Source organism: Ruditapes philippinarum, unplaced genomic scaffold (genome assembly GCF_026571515.1).
Source record: "Ruditapes philippinarum isolate M1 unplaced genomic scaffold, ASM2657151v2 ctg2479_1_1_1_1, whole genome shotgun sequence".
Classification (NCBI taxonomy): domain Eukaryota; kingdom Metazoa; phylum Mollusca; class Bivalvia; order Venerida; family Veneridae; genus Ruditapes; species Ruditapes philippinarum.
In genome coordinates, this window is record NW_026860587.1 from 19,142 (window position 1) to 40,900 (window position 21,759).

Here is a 21,759-nt window from a genome sequence, read left to right on the forward strand (position 1 = left end):
TTCGAGGTCAGTAGGTTGAAATCAACATGGCCTTGATGACAAAAATGGATTATATTATCAAGCAATGTATACTTCAGTACTTTCAGTGCTTTGATTTATTATGACGATCATGTTTTCCTTCTGTCAAGCAATTAGAAAGACATATAGAGATGTCCTGAAAACTGCATTTGTTGGCCGTCAGATAAAGAGGCTCTCTGCTTTTCTGAAGGTGAAATTTTTAACACAGTGCATTACTTCTATTTACATAGTGTTAAGACTTTTTGTTCGTAATGCTTTTTGTTATTGTTTCGAAGCTTACTTTAACATAGTCAATGGACCGTTTTATTTGAATATAGCTACTTCTTTGATGACTAAAATCCCTTCATTAAAAATGGTACTTCCTGTTATATCACTAGAAAGGTTCAAGTTAAAATATTTAGGCTCCCAAGAAAGATACAATGTTCGGAAGTAGCACATGCTTGTAATCCCCAGACAGGGACATATTGAAATGTATAGGTTTGCATGACAGGGTTCACATTAAATTGCATAGGTTCGCAAGACAGGGTACACATTGAATTGTATTGAATCACAAGACAGGGTACACATTGAATTGTATATGCTCGCTTGTGTCTAATATCGCTTTAATCTTTAAACCGATTCCTTGCGTAACGACATAGGTTTTCTAAGATGATTGCTAGGCGCTGCAGAACAAACACACGTGTTATCCTCGGATACAGAAGTACGTACAACAGCGATGAAAAAGACGCTGCAGCGCCACAGAACAGTGTTAAGCTTGGTTTAATTGTACAAAATTATTATGCTTTATATAGAAAATATCTCATGAGCTGGGAGCAGTTTAGTGTGTGCTGCGCGAAAAACGTATTGGCGCGGACAAAGGCACACAATATCAGGAAGAGCGACACCCGATGAACGCATCCCCAACAAAATCTAGAAACACCGACCTCGTGCAGCTTTCTTGTCTCTTGTTTAGCCGGTGCTTGGGAACGTGATGGATGTTGCACTTTTTAAATATCCCTCATGTACATCTCAATCAAACCGAGTCTGCAATTTTCGTGTAATTTTGTTGTGATTAATGCTTCCTAGGGGTCATCCTTTCTCCAGATCTTTATACATCACAACAGCAGGTGGGAAGTGCCGTGAGGCAGCTGTAAATAGTTGCCCCGTTCTTCACTTCAGTATTGTTTTTGTCTGGTTCTTCGGGATCATTGCTTTCACTTTTAAGTGTTGAAAATCGAGAACCGCTTAAGCCGGTGCTAGGGGACGTGAGGAATATTGCATTTTTTTCATTATACCGCATGTACAGACTCAATCAAACGGAGTTTGTAATTTTCATGTAATTTTGTTGTGATTAATGCTTCCGAGGGATCGCCCTTTATCCAGATTGTTATAGGTTCATCTAAAGACCTTACCTTTCAACAAGAGACTCTAAGCTTTCCGTCATTAAATCTTAAACACAGTTTCTTTTACGGTGTGGAATTTCACTAAACAATTTCAAATGTAATTCATGAATTATTGTTGACTTCAAAATGACGTATGGAAATCTGAAAGAATGGTGATCCTCGGTTTCATTAATCTCATTCATTAAAAGCTTGTTGGTAACCAAACATTAAGCATTATATCTATTCTACATTTCTTAAAGTTATAATCCCGTTGAACGAGGGTATTTTTCAACGTAGGGTGTCGTATAAATATAAAAACTGTCTTAAAACAAGTTTCTGAATATATTTGAAAATGGCAACACACAAAAGGAGGAATTGTTAAAGACATGTACACACATTTTACAAGCAAAATTACACTGAGAAAGGAATCTTAAACGCATTTTACAAGTTCATTATAATTTTAATTATAAAGCACCTTGAAAAAAAACCCCCAGATAATTGCTGAATTAATACAAAATGTATGACGTTTTTGAATTTACCTTCACGGATTACACTAGTGTCAATACGTTTACCAAAGTCAGATCAGGGGGGGGGGGGTATGATTTTTTTTCAAGATACAATTAGGAAAAATACCATTCTACTAGCAGTCATTGTTTTTACATATTAAATTGCTCACACAAAAACAGTAATATTAAGAATTTACATGAAATAAAATAAGACCAACATTTCAAAGCAAATAAAATTGTAATGTCCAATATATAGCAAAGCATCTATTTTCGTTGACAGTCTGTCGGTTCTATCATGCTATATTAAAGATGAAGTTTTAAATGTTGCCAAGAATACCCGCTTTTATTTCGTTCTAGCGTCTTTTTCTGTTTTAGTTCGGTGTCCTACTGGGTTCCGTATCGGTGGTTCTGTGTTCCTGAATTCCTCGTCCTTGTTGATCTTTGTTCTCCTCTGTTGTAATCAGTAGTCGTTTCTTGGCAAAGATCTTTTTGCAAGATGAATGTTCAATGCTTTTCTACTATACACATATATGGACATAGATCTCATCACCTATGTAAACTATATCGTGTTTGACAAATTAAAATTGCACAGGCAATGGTGACTGTATTTGGACTAATTATTTGCCTGTAATATGACTTTCAGAATGAAGATAATCCTCTTTTCAATATATGTATGTGAAAAACAAGATCATCAAGTAATCGGCAATGAATTTAAACACAAAGAATTGATTCTGGAACTTCCAACTTGGAAATGGATCACCGAAGTATCAAATCGTTTGTGTATGAATAATATAACCTCACTTATTGATAGTTGGACAGACGATGATTTATTACAATCACCCATAGTAAGCATGTAATGATTTGTCGACCTTGTTCGAATTACTACAATATTTACTTAATATTTAATGTTTCTTTCAGCCTTTCCCAAAACAACTGCTCACCAGCAACGTCTTCCGAATACTCTAAATAAGACTCATACCGGATCCAGTTCATCATTTCTAACGGCATGTCCTCTATTGGAATGTTGTCTTTCATTACAATTAAAAGACAATTATTATCAGCACGTGTATAAATGCTCTCCATTCTTGCCATTTGGAATTCATACATACACCATTTACTATTGATAAACTCCCGGCTCAATATGACCAACGTAATCTTACTGCTCTGGACTGCGCTAATTATATTGTCGATGATGGACCTTCCAGCGACAAAGTCTCTTTGATGGATGCAGAGTGACAGACCATGTTGCTCTAGATTTGGAACAAGCTGGTCGGATATGAACTGATTGTTGTCCTCAGCATATGATATAAAAACTCCATATTTGTACATCCCATCCACGTCTTCGTCTGGTAAAATATTGATTGAAAAATATCTTCGCTTCGTCATATAAACGAAATATCGTATTTGCCAACGGTTTCTATATACAAGTCTTCCAATAACAACCAGAAAGAATATTGTGATAAAAACAGACGAGATGGCTATTGGGGCTGTGTAGGCATTGCAAGACCTATTCAGTTTGGCAATTTGCTTTTCGACGTCATCAAATGTAAGGGTATCAGAAAACGTAAATGTTTCATATCCCACAATATTTTTTTTGTGTTTAACAATCCAGAGAAGAAAATCCTCGTTATTACAGGAATATTTTAGTGTATTATTTCGCAGGTCTATCGAAAAATTGTGTCCCATTTTGTCAAAGTGATTCATTAATGAAGAAGGTAGGGAACTCAAAACGTTATGACTTAAGTTTAAGTGAATTAAAGATTTCAGTGAATCTATATTTGCAGTCCATTCTTGTATTTTATTACTACTAAGATCAAGAATTTTTAAATTAGTCATGTTCATGAACACATTCTTTGGAAGATCTTGTATTAAGTTATCGGAAAGGTTCAGCACTTTAAGGTTAGGAAATGTTTCAAATTGTCGGTCTTCCAAAGATGGTCCTAAAAGATTATTTTGAATTTGAAGTTCTTCTAGATTTGGAACTGTAATTCCTGTACGAATATCCATATGTTCACATCGATTTTCTGATAGATCTAGGTATTTTAAATGGCGTGCTTTAATGAATTCAACAGTAACGTTGTAGATGCGGTTTCTAGATAAGTCAAGTCTTTCTATCTGAAAGAAGCCACGAAACAATCGGCTATGAACAATATTAATAATAGATATCAGTGCTGAGACATATCCACATTGGGGTGCATGTATGTTTTTAATATTCTTTGGTAGGGATACTGGATTATTATGTCCATTATAAAACGTGCATGTTAATTGTTGTCGTGATGAAGCAGTGCGATTAAGGAAGTCGTCCGCCATGAAAGGACAATTAGACGGCTTATTATCGTAACAATCATCCTCGTGACTAGATATATAACCAAGAAATTGTGGAGATAAAGTATAATCTTTCACCTGGCCAAATGTGTCCAGGTATCCAGTATGCAAGTTTATCAAACTTGATATACATCCTAATTGAATAATGTACAATCCAATGGAAAGCCTATTGCGTCCTATGCGAAAGGTAGTTATATTTGAAGGCAATAAAAGGAAGGAGTTCGATTCGAACATGTCAATCCTATTTCCTTCAACGGCAAACTCGTCTAATGTTGTGTTAAACAGGTAACATAAATCACGCTTCCTCACTGTCACCGATTTTCCAAAAGGTCTGTGCACGTGGGAGTAATTAAAAACCTTGATATTCGTAAATTGCAGACCAAAGGAGATGTTCTCCAGTGCTGTAAAACCTAACTCTGTGTTATTAGACAAATCAAGTACTTCTAACTTTTTGAGACCTCTGAGAGCACCGAATTCAAACTTTTTTATCATACACTCGGAAATATTTAGTAATTTCAAATTGGCGCGTACTGATTGAAATGTTGTTTCTTTGATATACGGAATACAACAGTTTCCTAACTTTGATGTCATTGTCAGTTCCTCAAGTGAAATTACATTGTCTTTGAAAATATTCACGTCTTTGTTTGGGAGACCATCGATATACAACGATCGTAATCCGCCTGATTGATAAAGTATTGGATACTTCAATTTCTCAACGCTCACATTTGATTTTATATTTCCATTCAGTTTTAGTGTACGTAAACTAACTGGAAGTGTTAGTTCATAAGCTGTATCTTCCCTGTAAATATCTAGTTTGTTGTGACTCACATCCAGTAATGTAAGCTCTGTCATGTTTGATAACACATCTTTCTCCAGATGTATCAAGTTGTTGTTTGACAGTGACAGTTCCTTTAATGATTCACAACCGTTAAAATCATCTTTTGATAGTGTTGTATCATTTAATGTCGCAGTTAGTCGTTCAATTTGAGAATAATTTCTTACCATTTCACATATTTCCTTGAGCATTCCATGACAAAACACAGGTTTCATTGTTTTATTTACTTGTAACTCCAAACACACACTTTTGTGAATGCTTGATTCAAAATGATACATTTCAAATAAAAACATACATATAAGAATCAGTCCTAGCCTCGCCATTTTTGAACGTAATATTACATGAATACGGATATGTTTAAACTGTTATTAAGATATATTGACTGTATAATTCATCACTCGTGATTATCCCCCCCCCTCACACTAGTTGGCCATTATATGTATTTCCTGTCATTCAATGAGCTCTTGACTGTTATCATAGTATGATAAAACATCTTCCGATCATCTGACCAAATATAATTTATTATTATTCTATTGTTATGGATATTGGAAGTTAAAATTTATGTTATACATTTAAAAGATTCTAACGTACAAGTAAAATGTAGAAGGCTTGCAATTAATTGTTGTAAATTCTAACAGGATGAAATATTCATCTTGTTTTTTTTAAATTAAATATTTTAATATAATCTAATTTGGTGACATTTTCAAGAAAAAGTAAAACTGTCGTACATCAAAATCAATACACTGCGGACAGGCACTCTTAAGCAGTGGTGTTTGTAGTTTTCACTCCGGATCACGACAGTAAGCCACATTGAATACATCAGAGCACAGTTCAACCACCGCCTCGTTCCAGGGCAGGCTGTCAAGCAGTTTTAAACCAGTACTAGTTGCCTTTACTTTCGCAAGGAACTGAAACTTCTGTACATGCCAGAGCAGATTAACAGTGCAAATGACCGTAGAAAGGATTTCATAATCAATTCTTAAGCATTTGAGCAGACAAGCTTATTATAGTAAAATCCCTGTGACCTTGACCTTTGACACAGTCACCTAAAATCAAAAGGGGTCATCTACTATTCATAAACAACTGTAATACCAAATATGAAGAATGTTGACCAAAGCATTCTTAAGCAATTGAGCAGACAAGCTTTTTTAAGTCAAGGCCCCAGTGTTTATTCTAGGATTCGAAAAACAGGGGGATTTTTATCGAAAAGTGAGAATTTATTACATTTGTTGATCTTTTTCCTTCTTTGTCTATATAAAATTTTCCCCCTCTCTCTAAAAAAATAGGGGTGAATTCTCAAAAATATGGGCGAATCCCCCTATCGCCCCTCCTAGAATAGACACTGAGGCCCCTGTGACCTGTACCTTTGACCCAATGACTTCAAAATCAATAGGAGTCACCTAATGGTCATGATCAACCTCAATGCCAAATATGAAGACTGTGGGTCAAAGGAATCTTAAGTTATTGGACCGACAAGCTTTTTGAAGTCAAGGTCCCTGTGACCTTGACCTTTGACCCGGTGACACCAAAATCTGAAGGGATCATCTACTAGTCATGACCAATCTAAATACCAAATATCAAAATTGTGGACAAAGGAATCTTAAGTTACTGGGCGGACAAGCTTTATGAAGACAATGCCCCTTTCACCTTGACCTTTGACCCAGTGACCTTAAAGTCAATAGGGATTATTTACTTATCATGACAAATCTAAATACCAAATATAAAAACTTTGGGTCAAAGGAATCTTAAGATATTGGACGGACAAACTTTTTAAAGTCAAGGCCCCTGTGATCTTGACCTTTGATCTGGGACCTCAAAGTCAATAGGAGTCATCTACTAACCATGACCAATCTAAATACCAAATATCAAGATTATGGGTCAAAGGAATCTTAAGTTATTGGGTGGACAAGCTTTTTGAAGTCAAGGCCCCTGTGATCTTGACCTTTGACCCGGTGACATCAAAGTCAATAGGGATCATCTACTAACCATGACCAATCTAAATACCAAATATCAAGATTGTGGGTCAAAGTAATCTTAAGTTATTGGGCGGACAAGGAAAACCCGACGGACGGCCGGACGTGCCAACATATGGGGTTTATGTGCTTTTTCTTTGATCTTTATGTAGGACGGGCGGGAGACGGACGGAAGTCCGGACGGAGAAGCTGATTCCAGTATACCCCCCTTACAACTTCGTTGTGGGGGGGGGTATAATAATAATAATAATAATGATAATAATAATTTTGAGCATTCTCGAAAATAGCAATTATCAATGTTTTTGTTTTTGTTAAATGCATGTTTAGTATCTGTATTCGGACTGTATTGTGTACTCAATTAACCATTATCTATGATAGAAATATCATATTTTTATTGTGTACAATGATCTAAATTATGAATTATATTTGCCATAATTATATTGTATTTTAAAAGTATTATAGTTGTTGTTGTTGACAATAAAAGCAACACACCTCCCGATTTATCCGAATTACATTGAAATCAGCACTTACAAACCACGTTAATTACCAAAAAAAAAAAAGAGGTCAAAATATGCAAAAATATTACTTACTGCGTAAGTAACTACTTACGCAGTAGAATTATGTTGATAGATAGTGTAAAATCAGTCATTAATCGCACATAAGATAAATATTATCACTTGAATCTTTAATATTTTTACTTTTCTTAAAATCTTAGTACGTTTCCCCCCACCCAATTAAAATTTTCTTGAAATAATTTGGCTCATCTAGAGGCATGCAGAAAAATCACGTGTATCAAATGTTTAATCAGACACTGTATCCTGTTGTAAAATTACAGTCATTTTGTTACATATAATACGAGAAGTGTTCAAATATGAATGCAAGTTTAGCACGTAAAATTTGATTCTTCATGTTTCACTGATTTTTTTGTACCCTCAAAGTATTCACCACTAACATATATTCAAAGTTTCAGTATCCGGATCCAATCTTTGAAGGTATTTTCATAGTATTTTAGGTACACTATGTTAAGGCACTGGAACATTTCAGAACGTAGATGTTTAACTGAACGGATTTTCAGAATCCAGTAAAAATTGCACTTTATCACATAAACCGCGGCGCAGGAGTGTAATAAAGTCATTTATTACATGCTTTTCGGTGGTTTATAGAAATATATCAGTGAAATAAAACTGGTAATTTCACTGTTTGAAACAGTGAAATTACCACTTTGATAATTTCACTGTTTTGAACTTAAGCCCCTTACGTTGTTTCAGTGAAATACCAGCGTGCACAGTACTGGGTACCAACTTAATGACGTGACGTCGTAAATGACGTCACGTTGTATTATTATTTGGCGCGCTTTTCATTCAGTATTAGGTTTATTGTCTCTTAAAACGTTTCTTTGCATACAATAAAAAGAAAATTTGTTTAGTTTAGTGTAAGATCGAAATATATTTTACCTTGTGAACACCAAAAGTGAAATATACCTTTTGGTGCTCACTCGGTGAAATATTTTAAGAATCTTACACCGGCTGCCGGTACAGACCGGAATATCTAGCTCGAGGGTAACTGTTTAAGGCAGGCTCTGCCGAGTTTCCGCTAAACAGTTACCCGAGAGCTAGATATTCCCGTCTGTACCAATTGCCGGTGTTTGATTCTTTTTCTTGCATATTACTTGTCAATTATTTTCGGAACAGAAATTATGAAAACTGATATTCTCATTACGCACTTTTTTCTTATAGTAGCGTATGAACATACAACTTCATTCATAACGGAAAAATGACGTCATCCTAAGAACGCGATTCATTCATAAACGGCGCGCGTCAATGACGTCATTTAAAGCACGCGACTTGTCTTACATGGGGGTGTAAGACAGAGTTTTCCAGCACCGGTGTAAACGGTAGATAAACCTGTCTGAGATGCATGAAATTACGATCTTACACTAAACTTTAACAAATATCCTCTATTTAATAAAAACGATATTACATAGAGGATATTTGTTTGTTTGTGTGTAAGATGAAATTTTATTTCATCGAGTGGGCTTTAAAAACAGTATTCTCACGAGTGGCGTAGCCACGAGTGAGAATACTGTTTTTAAAGTTCACGAGATGAAATAAAATTACATCTTACACAACAAACAAACAAATTTTCTTTTTATTTTATGCTAAAAAACAAGTTTAAACGAAATTTCCATAATATTAACATAAATATTAAAATCTGTTTCCCCATTGAGAGCCCCATTTCGTGCGAATTTCTCATTAAAAACAAGAAGTCTTGAGCTGAAAAATAAGTCCGACAATCAACATTTAATGACAGTGATATTATTATTTTGTTTAAAAAATATGAATGATCGCTTGTTTTAATAATAAAAACAAACAATTCGCGTAGGAGAAAATTCCAACCATCCATCCGTATTTCTGTTACCTACTGCGAATTTATATTAGACCTGGCTTTGTTAAATGTAAGCGGCAGCCATTTTTTAAAGTTGTGTATTTCACGGGAGGAAAATAATTTGTGTTTGATTCAGAGGGGTATCATTTGGAATTGTTAGTCATACACCTTTTTAAAAGAAAGAAAACATATTTGAGGATTGAAACAGACAAAAATTAAGTGTTGACAGATGTGAAAACATGAAAAAAGCAGCTATGAAAATGGAAGACTTGGAACTTGCTCGGAACGCTGGGTTGGTTTACTTGTTCTACGAGCTGTAGCTGTCATTGCTTTTCAATTTTTCATAAAGCATACGGCAGTTATTACTCGTAGGATACTTTAATATGCCCAAATGTCATCAAGAGCAGTTTGCATGTGGAAGGAATGTATTTTTCAGACTGTAAAAATGAAACAAAAAATTTAGAGACGAAATTTGGTGATTGGAATTTGAATGAATAGAAGTAAGTTTTCTCCTTTTTATTACTTTTGACGTTTAAGGTATTTTTTTTTTTTTCATTTATTTTATTTTTCAAAAACATATAAACACAATCATTCACATTTACATAGAAACTCCACACAGAGAAAAAGTAAAAACAAAACTTTCAAAAATTTCAGAAAGAAAAAGAATAAATCTACTTAAAAAACTATCATTCTTACACTAAACAAAACACACACACACACACACACACACACACAAGACAGGGGGAAAAAAGACAAGTGAATCAGTTTCATTTAATTTTTTACGTTTTATGGTTTATACGTTTAATTTACATAATATTATTGTTTTAGTCATCAGTATTGTTTGTTAAAGTGTTAGATAATTTACTCCATTTTTGTTTGTACGATTCAATTTTATCATTTGACAGTGCAATTGCTTCTTCAATCTGTATCCTTAACAGCAGAAAGTTTTTAAAAATATCAAAAGTGGGCTTTCTTCCTTGATATTTCATTTTTAAAATGTAATATTTCATTAGAATAATGATATAATTTACTACATTACTATTTATATTGGTTGTAAGCTCTCCAAAAAACACTGTTTCTTTACTGTATGAAAAATGAAGATTAATGGATAAGAGAAAGGATTGCAAGTTTGACCATAAATTTTGCACAATATTACATTCCCAAAAAAGATGATGAAGTGTTTCTAAACTACTGCAGCAAAAATCACACACATTTGAATTGCATAGATTATATTTGAAAAGCATAGTGTTTGTTGCAGTAAGTCTATGGATGAACTTATACTGAAAATTTCTTAATGTCACATCTATAGTACACTGTAGTGGTATAGTATATATCTTAATCCAATTCAATTCTATATCTATTTCTTTTTCCCATTGCTCTTCATTTTTATTTTTTTCCTTCTCATCATTTTCAAGTTGGATATTATATAAAAGTTTATTTATTGTTTTGGATTTTTGAATTTTATTGAGAAGCGTATCTTGTTCTTCCATATAAGTTGTGTTATTTTTTTAGGTTCTCAAGGTATTGTTTTGGTATATTGTTTATTAGCATAAAGTATCTTAAATAATCAGCATTTTCTATTCCGTAAATTTCTTTAAAATCATCATATTTATAAAAGGCTTTTCTCCTATAATCATAAAAATGTTCTATATAAAGTATGCCTTTATCATGCCATGTTTTATAATAAACCAGTTTGTTGTCAATTTTAATGCTAGAATTATTCCATACTATGTCTTTAACATTATCTTTGTTTTTATTGTGCTCATGCTGAATGTGAAACCAAGACGAAAGAACATTATTCATGAACGAATTATGTGGATATAAATTATTGATATCATTTTTTGAAAGATTTACACTGGAAGATAAAATCATTTCCATTTTGCTTTATCTTGTGTTTTACAAAAAGTTTCCATGAACTCTCATTTTCTTTGTTTATATACCTTTTTACCCAGCTTGCTTTTACTGCATTAAGATAATATGTAATGTCTATCATTTTTAGTCCACCATTTTTTATATTAAGTTTTAAGTTTTGCGTTTTTTATTTTTTCTGGTTTTCCTGCCCATAGAAAGTGAAACATCGCTTTAGTTATTTCTTTCATCTTATCATTGGATGGGTTTGCTAAAACTGAAAAAGGATATATTAATTTTTGGCAATGCAAAAGTTTTTATCACTATTACTTTTCCCATTAACGTAAGCTTTCTGTGTTGCCACTGCTTTAAGCAATTGAAAAAATCTTGAAGTTTAGGTTCTAAATTTATGTTTGTATTTTTCTTGTAATCTGACGAAAATAAAAAGCCTAATGTTTTTGCTGAATCAGATGTCCACTTAAATTTTCTATTTTTACAATATTCTATGTTAGTATCTTTAAATGACCCGACTCGTAATATTGTTGATTTCTTTGAATTAAGGTTTAAACCGGAAATTTTACTAAATTCTGATATCACATAGACAAGTTTTTCGAAAGACTTAACTGAACCATCGTTTACGAAAGTTGCATCATCTGCAAAGAAGGATTGTTTTATTTCTTTGTCCTCAACTTTTATTCCTTTTATTTCACTATCTTTTTCTATGTAATTGGATAAAATTTCTAAACAGACGATGAATAATGATGATGATAAAGGACATCCTTATCGAACACCCCTTTCTATGGTAAAAGGTTCTGAGAAATGACCATTATTTACAATAATACTTGAAATATCAGTGTAAAAAAGTTTGACCCATTGTATAAAATCTTTACCAAAATTGAACTTTTGAAGAGTATTAAAGATAAACTGATGATTTAAACTATCAAATGCTTTTTCATAGTCGGCAAAGAATAATAAACCTGGTTTGTTTTCTTTTTGAAGATATTCAATTATTTCAAAAATCATCCTTACGTTTTCACCAATGTAACGGTTTTCATGAAACCTGTTTGATTGAAACTAATTATAGTTGGCAAAACTTTTTTGATGCGATTAGAAATAGTTTTTGTTGCTAATTTATAATCCACGTTAAGCAAACTTATTGGTCTCCAGTTTGATATATCTGTAAGATCTTTTTCTGGCTTTGGTATAAGGGATATAATTCCTTGTCTTTGAAGAGTTGTTAGTTTTGATATTTGAAAAGAGTAATTAATCGAATCAAGAAAATATTTTTTGATGCTATTCCAAAATGTCTTATAAAACTCGACGGTTAAGCCATCAGATCCTGGACTTTTTGTTGTTTTTCATTTCTGATAAAGCTATTTTACATTCATATTCATTTAATATTCCTTCACATATGCACTTTTCTTCTTCATTTAATGATTTAATGTCTGTATTAAAAAAAATTTAGATTTGATTTTTGTGGGGCTCTGTATTTGTATAAATTTTCAAAAAAATGATTTTTCTTCTTTTAATATTTGTTTTGCGTCTGTAATTTCATTATTTTTCTATTTTTAACTTGTGTACAATTTTTTTCTCCGCATGCTTCTTTTCTAAGTTAGAAAAGTATTTACTATTTTTTTTCATTTTGTTCTATGTGAATAGCACGTGCTCTCAAAATCGAGCCATTTACACGGTATTCATAAATTTGTTCAAGTTCTTGCTTTTTAGATATCATTTCTTTATGTAATTTATTTTCATTGTTTTGTTCATTATTGCTAGTAGTTAGTATTTTTTCTTCTAATTGTTTTATTTCTTTCATCAAATTTGACTCATTTTCTTTTTCTTTCTTTTTCTTTTGACTTGCATATCGAATTGTTTCATTTCTTATTGCTCCCTTTATAACCTCCCATAGAGTATTTGGATTGCATGCTATATTTATTTCTGCTATTGAGATTATAGTTGCTTTTATTTGACTTTGGTACTTTTCATCTAGTAATAAAGAATTGTTCAATTTAAAATAGCCAGGCCCTTTTGTCATTGCATTATCATTTATTGTTAAAGTTACTAAAGAGTGATCTGTTTTATATCCGTGTGAAATATTACTTTTTTGAAATGACGTTACATAGCACGTCAGATACTAAAAAATAATCTAATCGGCAATATATAACTGGTTTTCCATTTGAATGCCATGTAAATTGTCTCTTTTCAGGGTGTTTTATGCGCCAAATATCACATAAGCTACATGTTTCTAACATACTTTTTATTTTATCTCGACATTTTCTACTTGTTTGAGGTTTTCCATTCTTTTTATCGATATTTGTATTTATCACTGTATTAAAGTCGCCACCGATTATAAAATTATTTTCATCGTTTTCAAGAATAAAATCTTCGAGCATTTGAAAAATGCTCATGTTATCATCATTTGGGCCATAAATGTTCAACATGGTAAAAGCTTTTTCATTTATTGTTACTTCAAGTACTATTAATCTTCCTATTATTAGTTCTTTTTTATTCAGAATTTTTACATTACAATTATCTTTTATAAGAAATGCAACACCTTCTTTGTTTGATTTATTTCCACTGAAGAAAGACATACCTTTCCATTCATTTTTCCATGATTCTGATTGATTTGTTGAATGGGTTTCTTGTAACATATAAATAGAATAAGGTTGTAAATCAAGCCATTCAAAGATTTGTTTTCGTTTCCTATTATTTCCTAACCCTCTAACATTTAATGTAGCTATTGTAGTTTCCATATTGAAGAAACAGGCATTACAAGTATGAGTATACAACCATAAAACCTTAAAATTAAAACTGAGTCACTTAGGACATTCACATAAACAGAAAAGAAAAGAAAATGACAACTATGTTTCATTTTACAAGAGGAGTGTAGATTGATCCATGTATTTTTATATTTCAGTATGATTTACGTTTCCTGTAGACTTTATATAACAGATAACAAATTTTTATGTTAAGTATGATTAGATTTCAGAGTGATTTATGATGTTTGATCTTTTGCATATTTTTTCCTTTAATAATAAATTTCATATACATATGCATGCATGCACACACGTACGCACGCACACACACGCGCACACACTATAACAAATCCATAAATACATACACACATGCATGCATACATGCAAATATACATACATACATACATACATACATACAAATATTTATTACAAATCATATAAAAAAAAAATCTTTAAGTATTTGACTTAAACCTCTTTCAAAATTTTATAAAAAAGTACTTGTTTAATTATTTTGAATTCAGTATATGTTGTTTAAGGTATTTATCAATTTCAGCTTTCCTTTTTCTTTAAACAGCCTGACATTGTCAGAATTGTCAGCAAAAATAAAATTGAGGTACCACATGGGGAAAATCTTAAAAAAGTAGTTTCGTCATTGAAAAAAGTGAAATTATATTTTGATAATTTTCACTGTGAAATTACCAAATATAATTTTCACGGATAAATCAGTAATCCACTGAAAAGCATAAAATAAACTAGTGTAATAACACTTTGACGTGACGTCATTTGCGCTATATATATAGAGGATATTTGTTTGTTTTGCATGTAAGATTGAAATATAATTTCACTGAGTAAACACCAGATGCAATATTTTCACGAGTGGCGTAGCCACGAGTGAAAATATAATAGCTGGTGTTCACGAATGAGATATATTTCAATCTTATATGTAAAACAAATAAATTTTCTTTTTATTTTATGCTTTTTCAGCGATTTTAAGTAATTTTTTACTGATTTTGCCGCGTAACGTCGCGCATTCTCCTTTGTGACGTCATATATATCATGACGTCACATCATCAGTTTTGAAATCTAGTTCCGTTGAATTTCTCTAATTTTGTTAAATTTCTAACATGATCTATGATGACATTGACTTTCATTTCCTAAAGAAGCAAAATTTACGTATGACGGCATTTATTTCTGCCTGTTATTCCATTTAGTGATGATTTTCTGTTCATCCGCATTCAGATATAGTCCGGCTACAGTGAAAATTATATTTTATAAATTTCACTAGTGGTTTATCAGAATATAATCATCTGATATATTACAATAAAACACTGGAAAGCATGAAATAAAAACATAGCGTTAAAGCGCGCTAATGTTAGCGTTACACTATAAACGCGTCGTTGAAAAATTACTCATTTTAACAGTTAAGTGTTCTTATTTTATGTATGTGATAAAAAGAATATTATATTCGTGTAGATTCAATACTAAATTTATTGAACTCGTTGAATAAATTTAGTATTAAACTACACTCATTCAATATCCTCTATATAGACGTCTTTTCCGATGATGCGTAGTGATGCAGCAATCTGACATTGGCCAAACCTGTTATGAGTCTTCGTTTTCAAAAATATGTGTTTAGTTTTGGAAGAACTTTTGTCTTGTAAAATTTTGCATTAACAGATTTGCCTTAAGATACAGCAACCTTGATGGCGGAACCCTCAGTTGAAAGGAAAATGGCATATACATTGTACGAGGGATTATCCAAAAATTTGTGGACTTTCATTGTTGCGTAAAATATATTTGAGATATTGTTTTGAAAATCTTACACTGCTTAGAAGAATAAAGAAAATATAAACAAAAGAATCATGTTACTAGCTTCTTAATTAGAATACAACAATATTTAATTTTACATAAACACATGTCGGCGACAGCGGCGCACTCCAAAAAAATATTGACGTCAACGTCATAATAACGTACAACTTGTAAATAACATTACGAAGTCAATGACCGTTACTGTTTCTCAAGCTGGAACCCTTGGCCTCATTCCAACAGAGAATCATCAAGTTGAACTTTCCATTACCAGCATCTACCAGGTGCCTTGTGTATCTGAAATATACACAAAACAAAATTAAAGATTAGTTGACAGAAAATTTTCCTTTTTCTTTTTAAACAAAAGTTAACCAGACAATTTAAATACATAAATATTTATATGGCATTGTGTTAAGTGCCTGCCTTAATGTGCCAACAGTACTGGCTTACTGTGCCAACAGTATTTTGTCACAGGGTGAGAAAAATGTGCAGCCTGACCAGGACTCGAACCCGGGACACTCGGAATACAGTTCTACCAACTGAGCTTTCAAGCCGCTTCCACATACTCTCCCTAAGTGAACATTTCCAAACCGTGACATTATTTTCCAAACTGTAGATTTAAAGTTGGAAAGAAACAGGGAAGAAAATGTCATAATATATAACTGCAATTTTGTATGTTTGTTTAAAATAACGCTCCTATATTCCATGTTCACAGCACATCATTTGGCAACTCAAGTAGCCAACATTTTGAAAAATTGAAAGCCATGTTCTTAATTCAATAACTCGTCATTATCTTCAACAAACACAAGCGACCCTTGAAAAAAATCAAGCAAATAAATTTTTCTAAGGGAGGGAATACATGTATTCAAATTTAAAGTTTTTAATCATAGTTACTTCCCATTATTTGTTAGAGGCAAAACAAAACAAATATTAACCAGGATTTTCAAAATTGAAAACCTAGTTAACAAACAGAAACTAAACAAGAGTCACCGCCGGGCTGACGCAACGCTCTTTTTTTTTCATTTTTACATTTTAATGCCGCATTGACTGTAACAATACCTCTATTTTGGTCGAGGGGTTAGAGTCGATGACTTCTAATCCAGTTACCTCTCTGGCGTGGGTTCAATCCCCGGGATATGCTTTGGTATTTTAGCACGGAGGAAGGTAGTCTAGTACTGGTGTTACTCTCCAGGAACGATGGTTAGGAAACTACCCGCCTATATGACTGAAATACTGTTGGGAAAAGGCGTAAAATGAAACAAACAAACAAACAAACAAATCCATCGAACAAAAGTCCAGCTTAAAAAATGATGAGATTTCATCATGATAATCATTCTTTTATAGTTCTAACTGTCACTACAAAGTTTTTAACAGAGGGCTGAAAATACTACTTTTATTTAATAATGTTTTGGGTTATAGCAGGGACTTGGGGGTAAGTGGTACACTCTGGATGAGAGTGGTATCAGATCACAGCCTCAGGCGCTTGGGGTCAGATCCTGCCCCCAACGTGATACGCCCTTGTAACGCTATATCAAAAATATTTTAATATTTAAACACGAATTGGACATCTGTTACAAAGATAAAACTTGTTTTCAAACAATTTTTACTTGTATGAAAAAATTACCGTATATACTTTATATTGTGACTTGATGGTATACGGTATTTTTTCATTTTTTACAAAGGCGTATCACGTTTGGAACATCATCTGGCCCCCAAGCGTCTGTGACCACAGCATCATAGTTGATATCATCATTTTTTTCTCTTTTTTAATTATTACGAGTTTATCTATAATTACTCTAATTTATATGAGTTTCAGTCGGATGAATGAATAAAAATTATCTAACCTTTACATCAAAAAATATAAAGAAATTTTTATATATACATGTATACCAAAAGATTTTAAATATTTGTATAGATCTACATTTCTTTCTTTGTTATTGTTAAATCAGAAGGCCATACTGAAAATAAGTGTACTTGTTACTGTAAACTTTGTATGTTACCTACTATAAATAAAGATTTATTATTATTATTATTATTATTATTATTATTATTATTATTATTATTATTATTATTATTATTATTATTATTATTATTATTATTATTATTATATAGTAATTGTGCGTGCTTGAATGTGATATAAAGTGACCAACCATTATGCAGGACACAATTTCTGACAGACAGACTGTCGGACACCGTAAAATACTATAAATCTTTGGTGATAAGAATTCAAAGACATCACATTATTTTGACTTTGAACAAGCTTGGTAGAAGCCTAAAAGTTGATGTTTCATGCCTTTACTGTTTCACAGAAGTCTTTTTTTATAGACTTTACTATATACATACAAGGAAAACCCATGACCCCACTTAAGGCTTGGCCAATTTTGACCCCAGGATTATTTTTTAAATATATTTATGGTGGTCCATTTCGCAAGTTTTGACCTTCTGGTTTGGGAGATGTTGTTAAAAGAAGTGTGGACAGATGAACGCAGGTCGGTGAATGATGACACTAGGTCACCTTGAGCTTGACATGTTCTTGTGAGCTAAGACCGAAAAAAACCTGATTCTGCATTGACAATTCGCACAACCATTAGTGTTCGATTTTAGAGTCTAATTTTCTTTTTCATATAATTGACTTTTGTCAATATTCCTGATGTTTAGATGATGTTTAAGAGTTTTTGTTTGCAGAGGGGAACAGGGGCATAGTGTACATCATAGCCACGTGCCGAACACCTGGGGGCACAACATGAAAAGAAAGTACATTGTACATAAATATTTTGACCTATTTAATTATTGTGTTTAAAAAAAGTTGGTAAATACCCAAACAGCTCATTTCTAATTTACCTGAAACTGAAAAGTCATCTTTGCACCAATAAATCCTGTAAGTCAATAATATACTGAAAATTGATTTCCTGCCAAAATATGTGCCACTTACAATTCACTGATAAATATAATTCCTTTTAAGGAAATAAATATTTATACTACCACGTCAAACAAATAAAATCTGTATCAAGGATTTATTATCACGCAAGTTCACATTCTTGCGAGATTTTACGAGATCACGTTTGACACAAGAAATTTTACCTATACATGTATATATTGTATATATGTACGCTGCCATGTTATCTAAAATTTGATGTGGTAATCAAAGAAGAATTTACAAAAATGTATAAGCAAGGGCAATCAGTGATGTGTCGCCTCATGATAGCCATAACTCGGGTAAAAATCATTTAACCTAAAAACCTGTGTAATGTGCGCAAGAATTTGAGCTATCGATCAATCCTGTAAAGTTTCATTAAAATTGCATTAGTGGTACAACAGGAGTAATCTGAACAAGTTTCAAAATTAAAATCAAGAAAGGGCCAAAACTCTGACAAAAATCAATGAATCGATAAATGTTGATGAGATGTACAACTAGACATGGTATTGTCATTGATCATTTCCCTAAAGTTTTGATGAAATTGCAGCAGTAGCTTCTGAGAAGTAGTCCAGACAAACTTCTGTGTAGCTGGCAACACAAAAACACATTTTTTATTCAAGGGCAATAAATCATCTAAACATCATTCAAGCAAAAAACTGGTGTCCACTGCACAAGAACTTGACCTACCAAACAATCCGGTAAAGTTTCATTAAAGTTTCATCAGTGATATAAGATGAGTAGTCCAGACAAACTGTATCAACACTCTTTTCATTCAAGGGCCATAACTGGGCCAAAAATCATTTAAGCAAAAAACCCGTGTATGCGCAAGTTTCTGACCTACCAATCAATCCTGTAAAGTTTCATTGAAATTGCATTAGGGGTACTGAACAAACTTTTAAAACATAAAAAAATAAACGGTGATAAATCCGACAAAATCCATTGAACCATAATAAGCCGATCATATGCAACACTAGCCTTGGTACTGCTCATTCCTGTAAAGTTCGGATGAAATTGCACTAGTAGTTTTTTTTAGAAGAAGTCTGAACAAGCTTTTGTGTATCTTGCAACACACAAAAACACCTTTTATACTCAAGGGCCATAACTCAGCCAAAAATCATTCAATCGGAAAACTTGTGCAATATGTGCAAGGAATTAAGCTGTAGATCAATACTGTAAAGTTTCATTGAAATTTCATAAGTCGTATAACATGAGTACGGACAATCTTTAAAAATAAAAATTATTAAAGGGCAATAACTCACAAAAATCATTGAATCAAAAGCTGCGGACGATATCAAATCTAGACTCGTTACTGATGATTCCTGTTAAGTTTGGATGAAATTGCACCAGTAGTTTATGAAGAGTAGTCCAGATAAATTTTGTGACGAACGGACGGACGGACACAGACGACGGAGAAGTGATCCCTATATGTCACCACTATTCCGTAGAGGCGTCACAAAAAGTAATAAAGATCAAGACACTGTCAATTATTCTCTGTAATAGATGAAAATGTAAACAAATTAGGTTATGTGAAACAAAGATGGCGGCAACTGATCAACTCCAAGACCCAATGAATTCTCGGGATTGTGGGTCAGGATTTGAAAATTTTTACTTTTAGAGCTTCTTATCCCTCTGTAATAAAAGTATCTGGACTTTCTTAGTGTCACCAAAAACAACTAGAAATGTGTCCATAGGACACAGATGCCCCACACTCCACTGTTTTGTCAATCTTATGACTCTAGGTCAAATATTTTTGGGCACATGTGGCACAAGTTGAAAAGTAAAAATCATTTACTAAATCATGGGCAATAACTTTACAAATACTGAATAAAACCACAAGCAAACCCCCAAGATGCATAAGTACACATGCTGACCAACATTCTTGTAGACTTTCAGGCCTGTTTAGCCGGTTGATTCTAACTTCAAAGAACACATAACACTTCATAATGGAACGGTTTATACAAAATTTCTGACAAACTTTCAGACACAGCAAATTTTTTAACTTCTTGGGGGACATGAAATATTGATAATTATTCATTACAGGCAATAAAAATCAAAGAACCCATTTCTGCATTGACAATTGTTCACAGTTTTTGTAAGTCGAAACGTGAAACGAAAAGTAAATAAATATATTGACCTATATCATTTTTCAGAAATGTTTGTAAATAGTAACCCAAACAGCTCATTTCTGTTTTAGTGGAAACATAAAACTTAGCGCCAAAATATGTGAAACTAACAATTCGCTGAAAAATATAATTTCTTTGAAAGAAATAGATACTACATACGATTTAAAACTTCATAGTGTCGCCAAAAATAAAAAGATCAATGAATCAAACAAATCCCATACCTGTTGATATTTTTTGGGTAGTTTGTTACATAAAACGCGTTGCAGGAGTATAATAAAGCCATTTAGTAAAACGATATTACACTAGTGTAATTACACTTTGACATGACATCATTTGCGTTAAACATAGCATTAAAGCGTGCTAATGTTAGAGTCAAATACTTTTTGAGCTATGCATGAACAAGTTGAAAATTGAAAATTTATTATAAGTCAAGGACAATAACTCTTACAAAACTAAAAATACACATGCAAAACACCAGGTTCACAGGTTCACATTGTTTTGATCATTATTCCTGTTAAGTTGGTTGATTCTAACTCAAGCACTCAAAAACGCATAACACAATATAACGGAATGATTTTTTACAAAATTTGACAAACTTTCAGACAAAGCAAAAACTTAAAACTTTCTGGGGACATAAAAATATTTATAAGAATTCATTACAGGTAATAAAAATCAAAAAACACATTTCTACATGGACAGTATTTAATATTTTTTTTGTAAGTCAAAACATGAAACGGAAAGTACATAACTATTTTCACCTATTTCATTTTTAAGAAATGTTTGTGAATAAACAGCTCATTTCTGAAACATAAAACTTAGCCTTGTATCAATAGACACTGTAAGTAAACAACATATCGATTACTGATTTCCTGCCGAAGTATGCGAAACTAACAATTCATAAATACA

At 32.5% G+C, this 21,759-nt stretch overlaps 1 protein-coding gene and 1 long non-coding RNA gene across 2 annotated transcripts; both read right to left on the reverse strand.

Annotated features, from left to right (window-relative positions):
• Positions 1 to 1,704: 1,704 nt before the first annotated feature.
• On the reverse strand, positions 1,705 to 5,457 carry LOC132712694 (toll-like receptor 4). Its single transcript, XM_060695108.1, has one exon. It carries the CDS (start codon positions 5,366 to 5,368, stop codon positions 2,777 to 2,779), a length of 2,592 nt encoding a protein of 863 aa, XP_060551091.1. The 5' UTR covers positions 5,369 to 5,457; the 3' UTR covers positions 1,705 to 2,776.
• A 10,410-nt stretch (positions 5,458 to 15,867) lies between these two features.
• LOC132712699 (uncharacterized) lies at positions 15,868 to 21,266 on the reverse strand. The gene is made up of 2 exons (XR_009623339.1): positions 21,075 to 21,266; positions 15,868 to 16,110 (listed from the first exon to the last, which is right to left on the reverse strand). It is a non-coding gene; the product is annotated as an uncharacterized LOC132712699 (long non-coding RNA).
• Positions 21,267 to 21,759: the final 493 nt, after the last annotated feature.

Coding starts and splice junctions, on each gene's coding strand:
- LOC132712694 (XM_060695108.1), bottom strand. CDS start 5,368: ATGGCGAGGCTAGGACTGATTCTTATATGTATGTTTTTATTTGAAATG.